The sequence below is a fragment of the Cydia splendana genome, chromosome 7 (genome assembly GCF_910591565.1).
Source record: "Cydia splendana chromosome 7, ilCydSple1.2, whole genome shotgun sequence".
NCBI classification, from domain to species: Eukaryota; Metazoa; Arthropoda; class Insecta; order Lepidoptera; family Tortricidae; genus Cydia; species Cydia splendana.
The window spans coordinates 9538378-9558276 of record NC_085966.1 but is presented as its reverse complement, the minus strand read 5'-3'; the positions used below and the strand labels follow the sequence as shown (position 1 = coordinate 9558276).

Sequence of the window (19899 nt, the reverse complement as noted above, 5' to 3'; positions counted from 1 at the left end):
AATGGCGGTCGTAACATGCGGTTCCTGAACACATCATAGAGAGCTTATAATATGTGTGTAGATAAAGCAGTGTATGTAACTGTACATAATTACGCTTTATAAAACACTCGTGTGATGTTTTTATGAAACTTAATTTCAGCTCGTTTCATAAACCCACACTTTTATTTTATTGCCTTTCATGATGTAGTAGTCACATAAATATACACATACATTTATACATGTTTTACATGCAGTATGAATAGATATGGAGGCTGATTCCGACGTTTCTATTTGTTACGGTTTATCTTGTTTTGACACGACCTCGACGAACGTCATTCATCTCACGCGCACCAATAAGTGCGAGCGAGATAGTCAATGAGTAGGTAATGACACGATTCATTATATTCCACGTGCACCAATCAGCTTAAGCGATCGTCAAAGTCGTATAAAAACCGAACCGAAACCATAACAAATCACTAGTTTCATAATATACATACTCACATATGTGACGTCCCACGGGTAAAGGTACCTTATGGGGGTTGGCGCTTACGCCATTATTAACGCCGCTCCAATATTATTGCGGCGCCATGCGACGTAAGCGCCGGCCGCCATAAGGTACCTTTTTCCATGGAACGTCACATATAGTGATTTTAAACATAGGTAAAGTATCAGAAAATATATGAATAAATTATGGTGGCCACATCAGGGGCCCATTTCTGGAACGGTCCACGAACTGTCAAATCATATGGGTTACCATGGCAAGACACCAATATTATAATATTAGACTAACACCGTTCGAGAAATGGGCCCCTGGTCCAATCACAGAGTCTAATCCCAGGACCCCAGAGCTTCAAAAGAGCAATTTCGTAGTGTACCTACCTAGTGTAAACCGGCAACGTGAGCAAAGGTGAAACACATTTTCATTAATTTGACTAGAGTTGCCAATTAACCCCCCTCCCCCCCTCCTCCCCTTATTCAAGTTATTCAAAAAAGACTTAGGAAACATTTGTTAAATTGTCCCTTTTTAACAAACACAAATGTCAAAATGACAGATAAGGACAAACGATTAGCAACGGCTTGTTAGACTTGACAATCGTTTATGATTTATGAATGACGCTATTAGACTTGTGAAATTATAACTTGTTACTTTATAAAGTCGAGCGATGGTAATTAGACATAAACGGTGCGCCACGCCAGTTTAAATATTCATGGCGCTATTTCCAGATTCCTTAAAATTGTAAAATAAATATCCTTATTTTCAACTAGGGACCCACCCCGACTTAGCACGGGTTAGCAAATTATATATGTAAGTACCTAAACCTTCCTCAAGAATCACTCTATTGATAGGTGAAAACCGCATGAAAATCCGTTTAGTAGTTTTTGAGTTTATCGCGAACATTAAAAACACAAACAGACAGACGCGGCGGGGGACTTTGTTTTATAAGGTCTTGATTGGACTGGTAAAAAATGTGTATCTATATTTTCTTCGTAATATTTCCCCAGACACGAGTTACGGAACGTATCTAAACATATATTATTAGATGTGACTATACAATACGAGCACGCAGATTCATTTTTACGACTGCCATTGGCATGGCATATTGTTCGCTAATGGATATGCATTATGGGCGCAAATTGACTGTATCATTCTCTGCTGACGTTCGCGATGTGACGTGAACGGAAGGAAGCTATTTACGCCATCAGAAATACGTTTGGCTGGAGCTGTATTCGTATATTTGTTTATGTCAACTTCTGACATCACTAAAGTATGATACATGAATGGATTTCACTTTCAGTGACTTTGAACTCAGTCCGTTTTTCTTTGAAACATTTGCTGCGACCATTACATAGGTACTCGTACCATAAAATGAGTGTGACGAAATATAAAATTTAATAACTGACCAGTGCGGCTACCACCATTTTGGCACTGACGTAAACGCTAGCGTGAACGTGACTTAGGGCCCGATTCGGATTTTAAAATAGACATCTATTAGACATCTTTTAGACATCACCAAGATACGATAACGATATGTTTAAGATCTAACCTGTCAAATTTGACATTTGCGCGATTCTGGAGATACTGTTGAACGATTTCCACAGGATATGACTTAGAGATCCAATTCACATCTAATAGATATCTTACTCTATCTAACGTAAAAGTGACATTGGTTACCCGAATTGCGCTGCAAAAGTGAACTAGTTGATATCTAAACTATAACGTATCTAGAATGGATCTAGTACGTGTCGTCTCTTGTGAATATCTTGAAGTTCGAATACGGCAGTTAGTTTCTATGCATCTCGCTCGTATCTATAGTTGAAATTGTTTAAGCTGACCGTTTACAACTATGAGCTCTCATAGTCTTAAACAGTCAGCTTAAAAAAAAAAAAACAATTAACTATACTGACATGTATAGTAGAAAGTAAATTACGTAGACGTTAGCGTATGTATTATGTGAATATTGACACTGTTAGTGACTCATGGTACGGATACAAGTCACCGAATTACAAGATGCCATTAAAAGACGTCAGAAACCGCTTCTGTAGAAGGTATAAATAATAAATATTAAGTATATCTACATAATGCAATAGACGATCACAGATAAGGTAGGTATAAAGTATAACCAACATGTTAAATGCGAGTCTTAAGTCAAGGTTAGGGGCGTCATAACTAACTATCATAACATATAATGTCAATATTATCTTCAAAGTCAGTTTAAGATTGAAGCTGAACTATTTGACTTCCTTTACACACATTATAATTGAAATTGTGAATATTGTGCACGATTTTTATTCAATCACAAACATGAATTAAAACTGGGTAAAATTTTGCATAACTTTCTATAACCTATCCCAGGTAGTTTATAACCTGAACTATCACATTTATAAATATCATTGCCTACTTCTACTACGCTACCTATTACTTGCGTTCAACGATGGCCGGGGCTAGGTTAGTAAGTACAGTCCACGTACAGTCATATGCAATAGTATGTTACTTTTCGAATCCCGCAAAAATATGTAACACGCTCTTATGGCTCTCCAAGTCTCGAACTAAGATCCTATCATATATTTTTGGGTTTTTTTTTGTGTAACATATCATTACAGGTAACTACAAAAAAAAAACAATGTAACTGAATGTTGGCTCGTGGTAGCCATATAAAATAGCCCTTTAAATAATTACCTGTCAACAACTGCCGCTTCACTTGATACGCAGGTGCTTTATTGCGAGTAATACCGATATGAATATTTGTCATTTTATTAATCAGGCCTCCGCGAAATAATGGATGATTAAATTTAAATTGTCCGACAGCGGATCTGGGGCCCGATTCTCGAATGTGCATCTGACGTATCAGAATGATATCGAAATTTTATTGGTGCATATGCACTTGCTCGCAGTTCCGTCTGTGCAAGACACTCTGTCACCAGGCTGTATCTGTAGCTGTAGCTAGACAGTTGAAATTTTCACAGATGATGTATTTCTGTTGCCGCTATAACAACAAATACTAAAAAGTACGGAACCCTCGGTGGACGAGTCCGACTCGCACTTGTCCGGTTTTTTGGTTTTATGGTTTATGATGGCAAATACCTAAGCTAACAGAACGCCTGGGGCCCGTTTCTCAAAAGCTTGTAACTTGTATTACAAGTGGAAGTCCCTTTCTAACAAAAGCTGTCAAAAAGTGGCATCCGCTTGTATTACAAGTTACAAGTTTTTGAAAAACGAGCCCCTGGTAGAATGTACAATAAAAATATTTATACAGCTTAACCTTGTCGCCAAATATACAGTGTGGAAAGATAAGTCGGGCCCTGGAGGGAAACTACCTTAAATCCTTAAGCTGGCTCATTTTACTTATAGGAGACATTCCTTTATTTTTAAAAAGAAACAAAACTGCATTTACTTGCCCAGAATCCTACCTACACGAAACCTTTGAATTAAAATTTATAAATATTTGGATATTTTATTCTCAATTCAGAAAGAAGTTTCCTCAATGTAAGATTTCGGCTTTTGTAGTGTAGCAGGACATTAAATTCTGAATTAGGAACTATAGTAAGGAAAAACCTAACTTGGAAAGCGTAACGTTTGTGTATGTAAAGGTTAAGTATAGCTGAATACACTCTCATATATAAAACTATAAAATGTACTCTCATATATAAAAAAACAACCTTAACTCAGGAATAAATAATCGTTATAGGTACCTTAACACAATAAATGCCCTTACCGAGATCGGAACCCCATCGGGACCTTGATCTTCGTAAACAGAGAGTCCCTAGGTAGGCTACGAAGCCGTTATATTTAGGCATTATATAAAAATAGGCATCAAATGGTTTGCCAGCAGTCGTAGTTTCCCCAAATAAATACGCCGTATCATTGAAGTGAATAAAAGTGACCATAGTAATATAATAAGATGCTAAAATAAGAGGTGCAGTGCAGGACGGCACTACTCAATTGATTAATATTTTTCGATTAATATTACTCCAAATTAAATTCCACTAAAACAATACTGTCTTTAATAAACGTAAAGTATCAGAATTTCACATTTTTTGTTGTTTTTTTATTAAAAAATCTAATAAAAATATGATTAACCCTAATTCCAGAACCAGTTCCGGAATTCCGGAATAAGGACCGAATATCGAAAATCAGTTCCGGAATTGGAAACCGTCCGATATTGCAAGCCCTATGACCAACCAGGGAACGGTTTAAAAGTTAAAATAGAAGTATAGTTACTGATAAAAGGTACTTTTTTCATACAATTTCCATTACGGGGGAAAACCTTTTCCACTAACTAAATCCTAACATATCACTTTGATTTTGATGTCGATCGCTTCAACATAATATACTGTAGGTTTATATGCCTCACTTTTTTACATAAAATGAGTTTGTATTGCAAATTTTGAAAAAAAAGGAAAACCTATAAACCTAGTTTTTCATTGTGTCAATAACATCAGGAGTCAGGATTCAAATTGTTCGATAGTAATATTAAATTGATTTTTGTTTTCAGAATAATCCTACAGCGTACCTACATTATTATGAAGTCGTCTGCGAAGTTAATTGAAATGCCTGCGTTATTGGCCCCGGGTCAGGGGTTCTGAACAGTTTAATTTACTGCGATTGATAAATTTAGATAGTGCCACTACGGACCCCTCGGTCCGTCATTGTGTCGGAGTAGAGACGCATTAGCAATAAAATTTCTATTAAATAAACCTTAGGTTGGCCTCGCCGTCTATTCCTTTGGTTCGGTCGATTTATAAAGTCAACCCAACGTGGAATAAGCCCGGTTGTTTATTGAGACTGCTTTTGAAATGTATTCGAATGGTATTTGGCAATGTATTTAACGAATGACCTTGTGCTAAAATTGTACATTAGTGTTTAAAAAACTTGTTTGTGATAATTGTGATGATTGCATCGTAACATTTGTCTGGCATCAAAATGATACACGTCTAAGTATGTTCCAATGAGTTAGATAGTTTAAGTGATATTAAGCGAAGGAAATGATGTTTTTCGCATCTATATCTTACTTAAATAGAATGAGTATAATGGGAACCAAAGACTGCAACTCTTGGTATAACAATAACATGTCTTTCCCATCACGGAACAATGGTGTTCCGGACCTTTGGGAGGCGTGCGCGGAGCCGAAGCCAACACGTAGAGGCCCTTTTGACACTTTAATGAAATGTAAGGGGTACACCGAGCGGAGGCTGCCCTTGCCCGTGTCATGGGACGCACGCAGAGGCAGCACCCGCCAGGGTGTAAGGACTATTGAGAGTTGATGGAATCTAAAATGAACTAGGTTATTGGGTGAAAGCGATGGACTAAGAACTGAGCTATGGGGTAAAAAACCGGACGCCTGCCTAATAAAACGGTATGCAATTTTATTTCCGGCAGACGGTGACTCGCCCTCACAAGATGGGCCCCCACAAAAAGCGACATCTAGGATGGCTCAAGGGCAACACCGGTGTGAGCGGCTCAGGGGTGTCGAGAGGTGTGCGCCGCTTTCTACCCAGTGGCTGTTAACAGCCACTGTGCCAACTCGCGTCTTATGCATATTTCACTTCCACCCCTGGAGCTTATAGCTCTAACGACTCCACTCTGGCCGGCCGGCTAAGGCAAGCCAGAGGCAGAGAATCCTGTCCCACCCACCCTCCTTGCGGGTAACAGAACTCTCCAGGAGCACTCGGGTACGTGAGGTCGCTAATCCCCAACAGCTCGCCACAAGCTGCCCTGCGTTGACTGATTGCACTGGTAAAACCAGCGGGCGATGGGGTCGTCACAATAACATTATTATTATGAGTTATGACATAAGTGCGAACTGGAGACAAAAGTAGAATAGTTAGTCCAAAATCTCGTTAGACATAAAAGCTAGTTTATGTTTACTAGGCCATAATGAATGAGGTAAGAATAGCCGGAGTGAAAGATCGAGCGGTGGTCATACGCGGAGTATGTACGCACGTCACCAAAGGCCATACCGGACGGAATTAGACGGGCTAAATATTTTCAGGGACGATGCACTTGACTCCTCAAGAGGAATTCTTCAACATTTTCGGTTTAGACCAAATGTTAGTTCTTCACAGACTTCAAAGTACAGTTGTGAGGATTGAATCTGCACTTTAAACTAAATCTACAACACTTACGAGTAGTTTGAAATAAACGTAGTTTAAAAATTTCATTTTCTTAGTATATTTTTTTTTCTGTCATCATCACTTTTTGCTGTTGAAAGAATTATTTGTCCTTGACTAAGTAATTTTAGCCTTTTTGTATTTCTTTAGGTTTCAAACACCAACATAGTCCAAAGGATATGTATTTTTAATGTGTTTATTAAGCCGTACGTCGTCGCACAAACAAATATTATAATGCGCCTCCATATAATAATATATGATTTCTGATTTTAGGGCCATTCGAAGATCCAATTATGTTGTAATCAAAACCACATTATCGACAGGTGAAATGCTCCTTTAATCACTTAATTAACGCGGTTTGGTGCTAGCTCTAATCCAATTATCATGTTTATCACTGTTAGTGTGTGTCACGTGATAAGGCATTTATCTCCGGGCCGCAGGGGCAATGGCTGTCACCTGCTACACTGTATCATTATCACAATAATCATTGACATTGTAAACAACCTTTAGAGCATTAACATTGTTTTATCCGAGTCATATTCATATAATTTTCCGTCACGGCAGTGCATTTTGAATTATTTAACGACATTCATAGGTAACAGCAATTCATTATATATTATGTTTTATTACCTTACAATTTGCTTACGTACTTCTAATTACTTTTTAATCTAGTGAGCTCTATCAGTCACTCAATTGAAGCATTTCTAACTATCTTATCAATTAAGATTACGTATTGTTTTGTAACGGCCGAAACATAAAAAATATTATTTGTCTAGTAAAGTCGATGATTTTCACGAAAAAACTAAATACTTAGGTAAGCTTATGAAAAACGATTATATACGAACAAAGATATGAGATAGACTAATAGATACGATTACTGAGTGGGTGTTTCGTGTCCCAATTCCAGTCACATAGCCGTCGATACAAACACATGTTGCCGCTGTCAGAAATCAATTACGGGTGGAAATCCTCCAGGAAAATATTGACGGGAATTTGATCTGCTACCGATTACGTAGCTTTACTCTTTGGCTTTAGCAATTTTCGCTTATAATGTGTAGGGTAATTTCGCATCGTGGAAGTATAAGTCATTAACTTTATGCGTTTTCATTTTGATTTGTTTCCTTATGTTGCACTATTATGATTAAAATTGGCTAACCAACTAGTTTGTTATATAGGGTATTAAGGCAATGACCAAACAGTATTTTTATCCAAATAGTCAACACCAACTTGAGCTGTGAATGAATTGATGAAGCCCTCGTGACCCGGAGAGCCGAGTCGGAGTGATGTGGCTTCAAGCCCGAGGGGGTTGATATGTTTTTCTTTGTATTTCGTTGCCGTACTCAGTTACTTGATAAATAAATACCTGTATGTTCCTATATGAAAGTATAATCCGTATGTTTTTATACGTAATGTCAGTCCAGTCTATTATGAACAATACGAACGTCGTGCGATTAATCCAGCTGCTCTAGTTTTTGACAGTCGCAAGTGGCCGTGGGTTGATACACTATTGCTGCTAGTCTGAACCAATTACATATATATTTTTCATCGGAAGTATCCTACGTCACGCTACAAAAATAGGTTTACTATGAAATGCTAGTACTGTATGGATATGATGGTCGTTCTTGTCGACGTGACAGCGTGATAAAACGGTGTCCGTCACTTTCTATCCCACGGTTTTAAAAAGTGACAGTTGTTTTATCACGTGGATAAAGCCATCCATAATACGCCTGCAGAAGTCAATTCAAAATGACCTACATCAAAACAATAAATTTCGACCGCCTGATTTTTTGCACTAACGACCTATAATAATATGGCATAAATACATACACACAGATGTGTGTTTATTTATTCATGTTCATATAAAATCGATGATACCAAGCTCACTGTAAATGTTGCATTAGATAACTCCATTCACGTCTGTAATAAATCTGCTTCAATCCAATACTGATATGATGTATATCCTGACGTAAAATACTGACTCATGCTCAATACATTGGGACTGGGAAAATGCATAAACGGGAAATACTCACCACTTAGAGCTGATCATTTGGATTCTCCAATAAAGTACACAGATTTGATTGATGTTATCTGAACACATGTAGAACTAAAAATACATTTCGCATTCACAAACTACACTCATGCAAAAACACACAGCGTCTACACACAAACGAATATATACAAATGTTAAATTAAGTCTTATTAAAGATTTGTTAGTATTCACTTGTTTCGCAACAATCGAAAAAACATTTTGCCAACAGCTATCACTAGAATAATCACTGCACACAATATCATAACGTGCGGGGATGCTGGTCCATTACTGGACTCACCCGGACTGCTTTTTCCCTGATCGGTGTCCTTCACAGTGAAACGAACGAAGTCTTGCAGATGGCTAGGCAACTTCTTGACATCTTTTTCTTCACCTCCTTCTATAACTTTAATTTTGTGCTCAATTACTTTTGGTTCTTTATAAACATCTTTATTATTCTCATCTCTCTCATCCTCTGTTTCGGGATCTTTAATACCTAATTTGTTCCACCTTTCTCTTGCTTTCCAAATAAATTCTTTTTCGATTCTATTATTTACTTTAGAATCAAGAAAATCTAAGGCTGGCATACTTTTAGAAAAAGGGTTTTCCGAAGTTGATGCCACAGGTTTACTATTGTTGGTTATTTTAATTACTTTTTGTTGCCTTCTTTCTTCGCGTTCTGCCATTTGATTGACATATTCTGAATACATTTTCTCACGTAGTAGTTCTTCTTGACTACTGCTGAAAACAGACAACTTTCCTTTATCTGGTTTTTCTGGTACTTTTGGCGATTTAAGAGCAGACAGTTTTAACTCCGAATCTTTTTTAAGAAGCATGCTGTGACTACTAGTACGAGTAATTTTTTCGTTATAGACTTCGGCTTCTGATAGTAGCGGAGCCCTGGGCCCTTGTTTCAGCTGTACAGGGAAACTAAGCTTTTCATTTTCAAGTCGACGTATTTCAGCTTCTACTTCTTTTTCTTTTTGTCGTATATATTCCATTTGCTGGTCACACAAATCTTTGGGCAAAGACGGTCTTCTTGGAGCACTTTGTTCTTTGAACTGATCTCTAAAATCTGTGTAATATCGATGCATATTTTGAATTGAAGATATATCATTTTCAATTTCTTTACTTAAATTACCAGTTGAGTAGTGAAATGATTTTCTCTCATTTTTAAAAGAGCGAAATGAACTATCTGTAAAATCAGAACTTTCGTCGCTTTCATATATTGATGACGAAAATTTACGAGTTCTAGGGGGAGGAACAGGTTTTAAGTTGCTTGTAAAATTTCTGGCCGAATTGTATCGGTCTTGTTTTTTAAACATGGCTTGAGATTTTTTGTCAATACTTTCTATTTGGTCTAATATTTTTAGTTGATTCTTTGATTTCATAGAATTAATATTATCAGTGACAGCTGGGTCACGTATCAACGCCAGTAACCGAGACCCAGTTTGGGATTTGAATGGCACAACAGGAGCGTTATCTGGCCGTTGGTTTTCTTTTCTGAGCTCTTTGTCATAATATTCGTTATAACCTCTTCTATCAACATACTTTTTATGCATATCAACAAGTTGACTAGCATCTTCTTTAGTTATTACTGTGTTTGTTTTTTCCATTAACATTTTTTGAGATGGTGATAAGCAAACATAAACCGGTTCCGTTTCTGTTGGCACCCCTACCCAATGATTTTCATCTTGAGACAATTTCAACGAGGAATTGCGAGGCTGCACTGGAGGTGGATTATGATCATTATTCTTAGAAGATAATGTTACCCTTTCAATAGATGAAACATCAGGCAAAGGATAATAAGGCATATTTTCTTTAGACTGAAACTGTGGAATTCTTTGTGAACCAACAGCAGTTGTTTTGGTTTCACTGTTAGAGTTCTGACTATAAATTGTTATATTTTGGAGTCGTTTTGACACTGATGCCAATTCTTCTAGTATTTTATCACCATAAGGAAATGCTGCGATCTTTTGAACACATAGATCTTTCAATGTGGATGGCTCGTCTAAAGTTCCTTTTTTATTTTGTGAGGCGTTCCCTGTAACACATTTAAATACATCGTTTACATGACTTGTATTACTAGTTTCAATTGTGTGTTGAATATTGATGGGGAGTTCGCTCATGTCATCATGCACAATGTTAGAGACATCGTTAAGGGATGAATAAGTGGGGTTGTATTTGGCCGTGCATTGGGAGGAACCAACACTGCTAGAAGAATCTTGTCTATTTAACATTTCTTTTCCATATTTTTCGGAGGATTCAGTATCGGACGAAACTTCCTTTATTAAAGTATTTATAGCATCATTTAATTCGCATTTTAAAACTTTCATTTCTAGGTCGTATCCGTTATTTGATTTTTGTGTTTCTGAATCGCTACTGATATTAGTATTGTTCGTATCACACGTTGTATTTACATTATTATCAGACTCAACGTCTTTGACAGTTAAATTAGTCTTTATCTGATCAGTGGATAAGACTACTATTTCATGGGAGTGAAGAACTGACTGATTGTCGCCTTGTTTGATTTCTGTTGGTATTTCAATTACTTGAGGGATGTTTTGCGTGGATGCTTCTTGACTTGCAGCAAATGTTTCCTTAAGCAAGGTCTCGGTATCCGTTACTTCAATTGTTGGCGTTATCATTCTGACTGAAGCATCTGTCTCAACTCCGTCATCCCCTTCTTCACTATTATCATAAATTGAACTTGTGCTACTCGACGTATCCGTTAAATATACAATTTCAGCTCCAGTCATTTTTTCCACATTCGACACTGACCAGTCTCCTCGTGCTTCACTGATTTCCGGTTCTTTTAACTTGGTATCAAGAAGCATGCATTGTTGTTGAATTTGCCTTCCAAACTTATTGTGATTCATTTTAGTAACAAACTTATTAGTTTTTGTCTTATCTTCAAATACATCATCGTCTAAATCGTCATTGACATTTTTTCTTTCGCTTAAATATGATTGGCGCCTTGAGCTTTTTGACGACTCGCCACTTCCTTCTTCATCAATCACGTCTAGTATTCTTGGAGGACCCAGTCTATTAAAGATCAAGTCATCAGCAGATGCTTTTTTGCGTAGTCTATGCTTAACTCCATGATTTACAACTTGTACGGTTTGAACAATAACTTCAGATGAATCATAAGTTGAATTAGTCAGTGGAAGATTTTGTAAACAGTTGCGCAAAGATTCTTCTTCTTCAGGGGTCAACGTCCTGCTTTGTTCACTTGGTGTAAATGTAATAGGAATATCACAAGTTGTTAAAGGTTTAGTTAAATCACGTGAAACCATCGAGCCTTCTTCTAAATCATCTGTCTTTTCCCATTCTATATCTGACTCAACATCAGATACTAAAACACTACTGCTATCAATTAAATGTAATGTACTTTCATCATCAGACTGTAAGCCACATTCTTCGGTTATCTCAACAATTTTCGTAGCTTCCTCATTATCTAAGCTCTTGCTTTTTACATTTGCGTTTAATTTGGGTTTGCCTTTAAGTGACTGCTCAGGAGATTCCACGACGTATTGCGGGTCATTAGTAACGCTGTCCACTGTGAGTTTCATGCTGTCGACAGTGTTTAAGTCCGGCAATTCAGTACTATTGCTATTCAAATCTTGATTCGTGGTTAACTCATTGTCGGAAGTGTTTTTAGAATTTTTTTCATCTTTTATTGTCGCCTTGTCATTTAAAGGTATTGTAATTTCAGGTTTGGATTCATTAAGTGTTGAACAAGTTTCTTTGTTTTCAACATCAGCACTACATGATTCAGAGCTCAAAACGCTTTCTACATTGTTATTTTTATTTTGTTCTTGTTTATTTTTATTCCTATTGCGTTGATTTTTATTTGGCTTGCGTCGTTTAGGTTTTTCAGGCATATTTAAATACGGATTGTAATCGTTATCACTGTCACAACGTTATCACACAATCACACGCGGCGTCCAATCAAACGCGGCTCGCGCCCCCGACACCGGTGTCTGCGTAGGAGTCGCGATTTTGACGGGTTAGTTACGTCGCGTATAGGGATTTCGTGGTATGCGGGCTGAAGGGCTCGGGTAGACAGATCGCGGTTTTTCAGCGAGCGGTCACTGGCCGTGCCAGTCGTGTGCTCTCGCGGCGATTTACTGATAATTATAAATGTTTGGAGTACACGAGCGCCGTGGACTTTATTTTTACGCGGACGTACGAGCGGTGCGCGCGCCGACGCTGGCCGAGGGGAGTGAGCGCGCCGGCCACTTGCGCCCGCGCGCCGGGTTTATCGTACACTATGTAAATCGTATATTGCTAATTAATATTGCACGCACACACTTCCACTATTTAGGGACGCCTAACGGGCATAACATTCAAAACAATAGGCTTTGCAGGACGTATAAGGGTTGGCTTTGTTGGAGTAATGTTAGTTTACTTGTGAAGGTTGACACTCCAAACATGAACACAAAGTAAACAAAAAAAGTGTAAGACAAAATGTACATTGTATTTAACACAATGTAGTTTTCTACTTATCCAGACCATGCATTATCTTGAACGACCGACGGCGGGGGTTTAAAAAAGTCTTTAAGGCTTTATTTCCTTGCTCCGACCTATTTCCGCAATTATATGGAAATTACTCTTTGAGCGTTTTCTCGTTCCCGACGTCTGAGAATAGGTTAAGTCTTGTAATATTTCTTAAAAATCTTGTAAGGATATTAACCTGAGATTATAAGTTTGCTTGTGAAATCCTTTTGAGATAAAATATATTTATTACCGATTTGCGGTTATCGAATTGATAATACATGTTATCAAACGATAAACATTTTGAATAATTTATACAATTTTAATTACAGTTTCAAATATTTATTAATTTAAGAATTACGGTTACATTTCATAAATAAATTATGTAGTAGGTAAGTACTTATGATTATTCAGAGTTGTTGATAAGAATCATCGGCTAAAGCCAACAAAATGTAATTTAAACCTTTTCATATTTTAGTTATACCTATAATTTTTTTATTAATTTTACATACAGGCAGTGGCCGGTAACATAACTTAATTAAAAATACGATTTATTTAATGATCCCTTTCCCCGTATTCACTCAAATTAGCGATACAATTTTCATAATGATTTTTAATAGACAATGTTTTGAGGAGTAAAACTAACGAGAATTAAGACCTAAGTACTCGTATAAAGGTATCACGAGAGTGCAATAACCTTAATCAAAGTTTATACAACAGGTATGTGAGTTGCCGAAATAGACCGTTTAGAGGTGCATTTCACGCTCACTAAACTCAGTTTATTTATAAAAAGCTACATACGAAGTTAGGCCAAATTGCGAAACTTAAAAATGCTCGTAACGTAGGCACCAAAAATATCTTTACTATTTTGCACCTTATTTCGCACCACTAAGGTGAAAATACGTGTAGATATATTTGACGCTGGCCGTGCCGCACACTCGCCCTGGTTATTTTTAAAGAAACGTTATTGGACGTAGGTGCGGCTTGCTTACTCAGGAAATATAGTTACGTAGCCAGGTACTCGTAGACTTAAAGTGGACTAACTAGAGTAACTAGCCCCTGCATCTAGACTGATTGAACACTTCCACGCTTGCAACGTTTATGTCGATGTTAAAGATATTTATAGCACTAACGCTCTGGTTTTATTTCATAATAATACATTAAAAAATACCTAAACGACAAAAACGCTTGCATTTACCATTGAGTCAAATGTAGGTGAGGAATTTAAAACCGCATACAATCAAATTTGATTGCAATTTCAACAACGCATTTGCAGGATTTCTAGGAAATTAAAGCAATAACGGTACATAGAAATAACGTCAGTAAAGTTTGGAATGATGCCTGGATCAACAAACATGTCTAATGCTATCTATTTACACAATGCAACTAGTAGGAACTTTCAAATTCTGAATACCTATTATTAATGATGGAAAATCTAAAATATTAAATAATAATTAAAAATAAATGATTTCGTTAAAACACTAAGGCCCACTTGCACCATTCCACTAACCCGGGGATAACCGGTTAAACCTGGAGTTGCCATGGTTACCAGTACAATTTGACACTAGGTTAACGATTTAACCGCTTAACCCCGGGTTAGTGGGATGGTCTAAGTGGGCCTAAAAGGCTACTTGCGCTCTCCCACTAACCCGCTTAGCTTAGATTGGTATTGCACGCAGAACGTATAGGTACCTAGTTCGTTAGTCCCCACCCCATAATGAATACATACGAAAAAGCATTCAGATAAGTCTACTTATGTAAACTCACTTATTAGAAAGTAAAAACTTCGACATTAAGCTTCATACTCGTATGAACCCGTCCAAAATGTAATAATTGCCATTATTATGGATATGGACAATTTCCGATTTGTAAACTTTCTTAATGAAATTGGAGTTAATCTGAATCAGCTTTGTTTGCGAGATGTTTGCGCGTTCCGTCAGAGGTATAAATAAACTTGAGTGGCGACACACTCGATACATAATCGATTTATATTCATTTTGTCATCATTTTATCCCGTGGAAATTTATAAAAATGAAAGACCTATGGGATCACGTCTTAGGTTTATCGTTTGTCGACTCTTCGAAAGGCGCAAAAATATGTGACTCGCTCTTATGGCTCTACAAATAAGTTCGTGTCAGATATTTTTGCGGCCTTCGTTGTGTAACATATTATTGTGGGTGACTGTTCCACAGATTATGATTGTTTCATTCGTCCGTTGCAGTCGTTACATGAATTTTATTAAACATATAGGTAGTTTATATGCATGCCCGTGTAAAATAATAAAAATCAATTTAATTGCATTTTATTACACGCTGATATGAAACAAGAATGCACGACACCCCTCCTAATGGTAAGCAGATACCGCAATTGTATAGATATGCTTGTAAATCTAGAGGGTAATTATTGTGTACATTATACCGATCCCTTATTATAAATATAATATGCAACGACTTCGACTATATGAAAGTATTTCGAGTGGACTGTTTAGTACTTTTGTATCACAAAAATACTACTTATGTCAAGACAAATATGTATGAAAACTATTTTTAGACAATGACTTTCCTCAGTCCACTTGTACAGTGTACACATGTATTAGCCCTGCTCTCAAAGAAAAGAGGTCAAGTACGAACTTTATGGCAAGCAATATATACCAAGCACTGACAATTCAGTTTTCAGTGATTGTTCTTTTTACTCGTGAATAATCTTATATGATATCTAAATTTAGTTTTTGTAGTATAAATAGCTTTATTTCTTTACGCATGTAATGGGTATTAATAACTACGCTCCTAAAATGACGTGATCTATAAGAACCTTAAAATTGCATAAAAGTACGAAAAAACAGCCGCTATTTTGTTAAAACAAAAATAAAATATTTTGATGTATACGTACCGCTATTTAAGTTGGCCTTTCGACATTAGAGATTTGACGTATTTCAAATATTAAAAGACAGGCGACACAAATGAAAAAATTGTAACAAATCGTGAGATCGTGACACTGAAAACATAGACCAATAACTTTAACTGCAGTTGCAGCTGCATTCCAACGGACGACCTTTGCTATAAATACGAAATGCAATAAAAAGTCTGGTTATTTGTTAGCGCCGTGAAAAAACAAACGCACGTTCGGATGGTGCATGACATAATCGCCGCACGGATCCGGGCCACTGTGCCAAATCGACTGCCACCGACCGCTTTTTTGGCACGCAGTCAAGGGGTTATAAGGTGAATGTGTTTTGTGTGAGACAGGCCTGCGTTCGACAAAAGTGGTCCTGATATTGAAAATTAATATTATAGATTTAAAAAATAATGTTTTAAAGAGACGTTCATGCCGGCCGAAGTTGCAGCGTGTCTAGTTATCAGATGATTTTCACTCCACCAGCACAAGCCGAAAAGTTTACATAATTTAGTTTTACTACCGGTACCTATGCAAGCATTTGCACTGTTTCTGTGAAACCTTTTGCGAAAACAATCACAAATTCTATTTAACGCTGGGATAGTGGCAAGTTATGGGTACAATTGAATTTTAACATCAAATTCAGCAACTTTATGTGAACTAGGCCTGACGGTCGAAAGGGTCACCAATGGCGGTTGCCGCGGTCGCTCTTTTTCGCTTTACGAGACTAAGCTTTTGTTGTAGAGTCAATAAAGTTAGTCATTTATTACAATACAATTTTCTTAAAACTCTGAAAAGGGCAGCATCATTTCTTTTAACAAAAATATTTTTCCAATTTTGCATTTGGTTTTGCAGTGTCGGAGGTTGTATTTTGAAATCAATGATATTAACAAGCAATGCGCAAAACATTCGCGACATTTTCACAAGGCCGAAACATCTGGTAGGTGATTCTTTTTCTCTAATATTTTGACAGAGATTACGGATTACGGGTTACTCAAATGTTTTCCCGATACATTATTTAAGTCGGAACGTCGTTGACAATATTATTAGTATCAACTCCATTAATTGACATCAATTAGTCTGGGATGTGATCCGTCGATCCGTGTAATAAGGGTGACAATTCTAACGTGACTGGAATATGATTGATATTGTATTTGTTTTTGAGCGCAATACTCGTGTTACCTATTGCGTAATTTATTACTTGTTATGTACCTACATAGAGCTGAAAAGTGTTATGGCTATCTTATGAATGAACTTCAATCACAATGCTCATATCGCTGGACGAAAGGGACTCACGGCGCGATTCGGGAAATAAATTAGAGATTCACTAGATATGAAATAGTTAAGATAATATATCAACTATTTCATATCTGGTGAATCTCTAATTCATTTCCCGAATCGCGCCGTGATTAATCTTCAGGGGTAGTTGGGAAGATTGGTTCGACGGCTTTTTAGGGCTTATTTTTCAGCAAGGAACATCAACATGTCTTGAAGATTTATTAATTTTCCAAGCCGCCGCCGAATGTTTTGTTGCAAGGAAGGCGAAGCTTACTGAAACTAACCGTCGGTAAACGAAACAATGAACTTGCAAGAGCTTTGACATTGTAAGCTGCGGTCACGAAAGCTAATGTTTAAAAAACCTTTGACTCTTATTCAGGTATCGTAAAATGTTTACGTAATATGATGTTTCATTTCATTGTAAGAGCATATGTACATACGTAAGTAGTTGAATGATTTAGATATAAGAGTTTTATTTTGTATTATTCTTCTTCTATCTATCTCCATTAATCTTATAACCTATTTATGAACTTAGTGATATTTTATCAAGCTCAATTTATTTTGCTGTCTGATCTGTACTTCTGGAAATGTTATATGTAAAAACAAGCTAAACTTGACTAAAGCCTTCATAACTTTTAAACGATTTTCCGAGAAAAAGTTTCATACGAAGCTAATAACATCAAACTTTTTGACTAAACGTGTGTTAAATACACAGAAAAAAAAATGTAATATCTGTGTTGAAGACAAAGGCGCGATGTGAATGGCGAAGATGCTGTGTCAAGATGCATAATGATATTAATAACAAAGCGACGCCTTGGGACCTAATTAAGCTTCCGAGATAACAACCTTATTTTCCCGGATAACCACACATTTAAATATACATTATTATGATACCTTAAAGAGGAGCCTGAACTCTAAAGTACCTGACGATTCTACTGGGATATAAGCTACGATAAGAGATAAACACAGTGAGTATATCCACAGATTGTTGAAACTATTCCCCGTCTACAATATGACTACAATGCTAACAAATGCATAGGTTAGTTTACTGCCATCACACCTGAATACGAATAACTTTACATCATCAACGTACAGTCGGACAAAACTAAGGCACATGATTTCAGGACCGGACAAGCCAAGCGGGAGGTCGTCGTATCACAATCGGGCATTTCACTTGCTAATACGGCCGCATAATACGCCGTGTCTCTTTGTGTATGTTTATACGTCATGTGCCGTATTTTAAACAGTTCTAAGGCTATATAAATATTGTTGAGCTGAAAATATGGGTTTAATACCAGTATTCATGGCACATTTCTTTGTGAGCTTTTTTTCATTTGGCTTTCAAGTTTTATTTTGGCAAATATTGACACTCATACGATAAATCAACTTTAAGGTACCTAATGACAGTTTCGCGAAGCTAGAATAAAAATTTTGGCAAATAGAAGAACAATTTGGGAACTATATTGAAGCATAGATATCAAAGCCTAGAATGTACCAGTCCTCGTAACCGTAGTAAGTTCTATCCTGTCACAGTATCCGTTAAACACATTACACTCCAAGGGCATCTATTTCTATTTAAGTTTGTGAAAACAAGTCAATTGAACAAAGGGTTTGGGGTCAAACGGAACGGTAACACGAGCCAAAAAGAAACAAATGAGTACTCACGTTTCGCGGAGCTCTGTGCCGGCGCAGGCGTCGGCGGCTTGGCGGTCACCGGCTCGCTCGGCTCGGCTGAAACAGAACATCTGTCAAATACCTATATTACTTAAATCATATTTTACAGAGCAAAGATATTGTTATTGAACAGTATGTATGTCACGAGTCACGATGTAAGTAGAATGGTAACTCTGTCAAGCCATTTTCTATTTATACAGATACAAAGGATGAAAATAAAGGTCTAAAACCAATTTTTAGGGTTCCGTAGCCAAACTGGCAAGAACGGAACCCTTATTTATGTCATATCCGTCTGTCCATCCATCCGTCCGTCTGACTGTCCGTATGTGTCACAGCCATTTTACTTAATAAAACATAAACTACAACTAGGTACTAATTCAATTTTCAATTTCATTTTATTCAGAGACCAACTGAGATTATTATTGTTATTACTTAAAAATAAAGCTTAAATATATGGTTAGTATAACTACACCTTTCAAAACAAAGTCCCCCGCCGCGTCCGTCTGTGTGTGTGTATGTATATTTGTGATAAACTCAAAATCTAATAACGGATTTTCATGCGGTTTTCACCTCTCAATAGAGTGATTCTTGAGGAAGGTTTAGGTTGTTAAGGTTTTGTGTAACCCGTGCGAAGCCGGGGCGGGTCGCTAGTACACTATAAGTATAAGTAGGTATATTTTAATGAAACTTGAAATATACTCGTAGCGTAGGTGTACCGCTACTAAGTATATAAGTTAAAATTATAAAATAATTATTTTTAGGCACTCATAAATTTATGTTACTAAAAGTGAAAAATATATCAATAAGTAAATATAAACATGTGAAACACCATTCGATAGGTTCAAAACAAATTCTGAAAGGATCATAGAGACATACACTCGTAAGAAAAGGACAAGTACATAATTTGAGCTATTTTATTACTTGCATAGGTAAACTTTATTAAA

The 19899-nt window shown here is 36.9% G+C and overlaps 2 protein-coding genes across 16 annotated transcripts in view; one reads left to right on the top strand and one right to left on the bottom strand.

The window, feature by feature from the left end:
* Positions 1-12920, top strand: part of LOC134792123 (abl interactor 2) — a 296093-nt gene extending 283173 nt beyond the window's left edge. Inside the window, exon 8 of the mRNA XM_063763331.1 lies at positions 12768-12920. Within this exon, the coding sequence (XP_063619401.1) occupies positions 12768-12893 (126 nt within the window). The 3' untranslated portion in view covers positions 12894-12920. The remainder of the gene's footprint in view (positions 1-12767) is intronic.
* LOC134792116 (uncharacterized) overlaps positions 1-19899 on the bottom strand; it is a 246439-nt gene that overhangs the window by 114109 nt on the left and 112431 nt on the right. For 5 of the 15 annotated variants that reach the window (XM_063763309.1, XM_063763311.1, XM_063763310.1 and 2 more), the window contains one exon: positions 18947-19012. In XM_063763309.1, coding sequence (XP_063619379.1) covers positions 18947-19012 — 66 coding nt within the window. Of the gene's footprint in view, positions 1-8915; positions 12839-18946; positions 19013-19899 lie in introns of those variants that run through there. The other 10 variants (XM_063763303.1, XM_063763306.1, XM_063763305.1 and 7 more) reach the window with 6 other exon arrangements.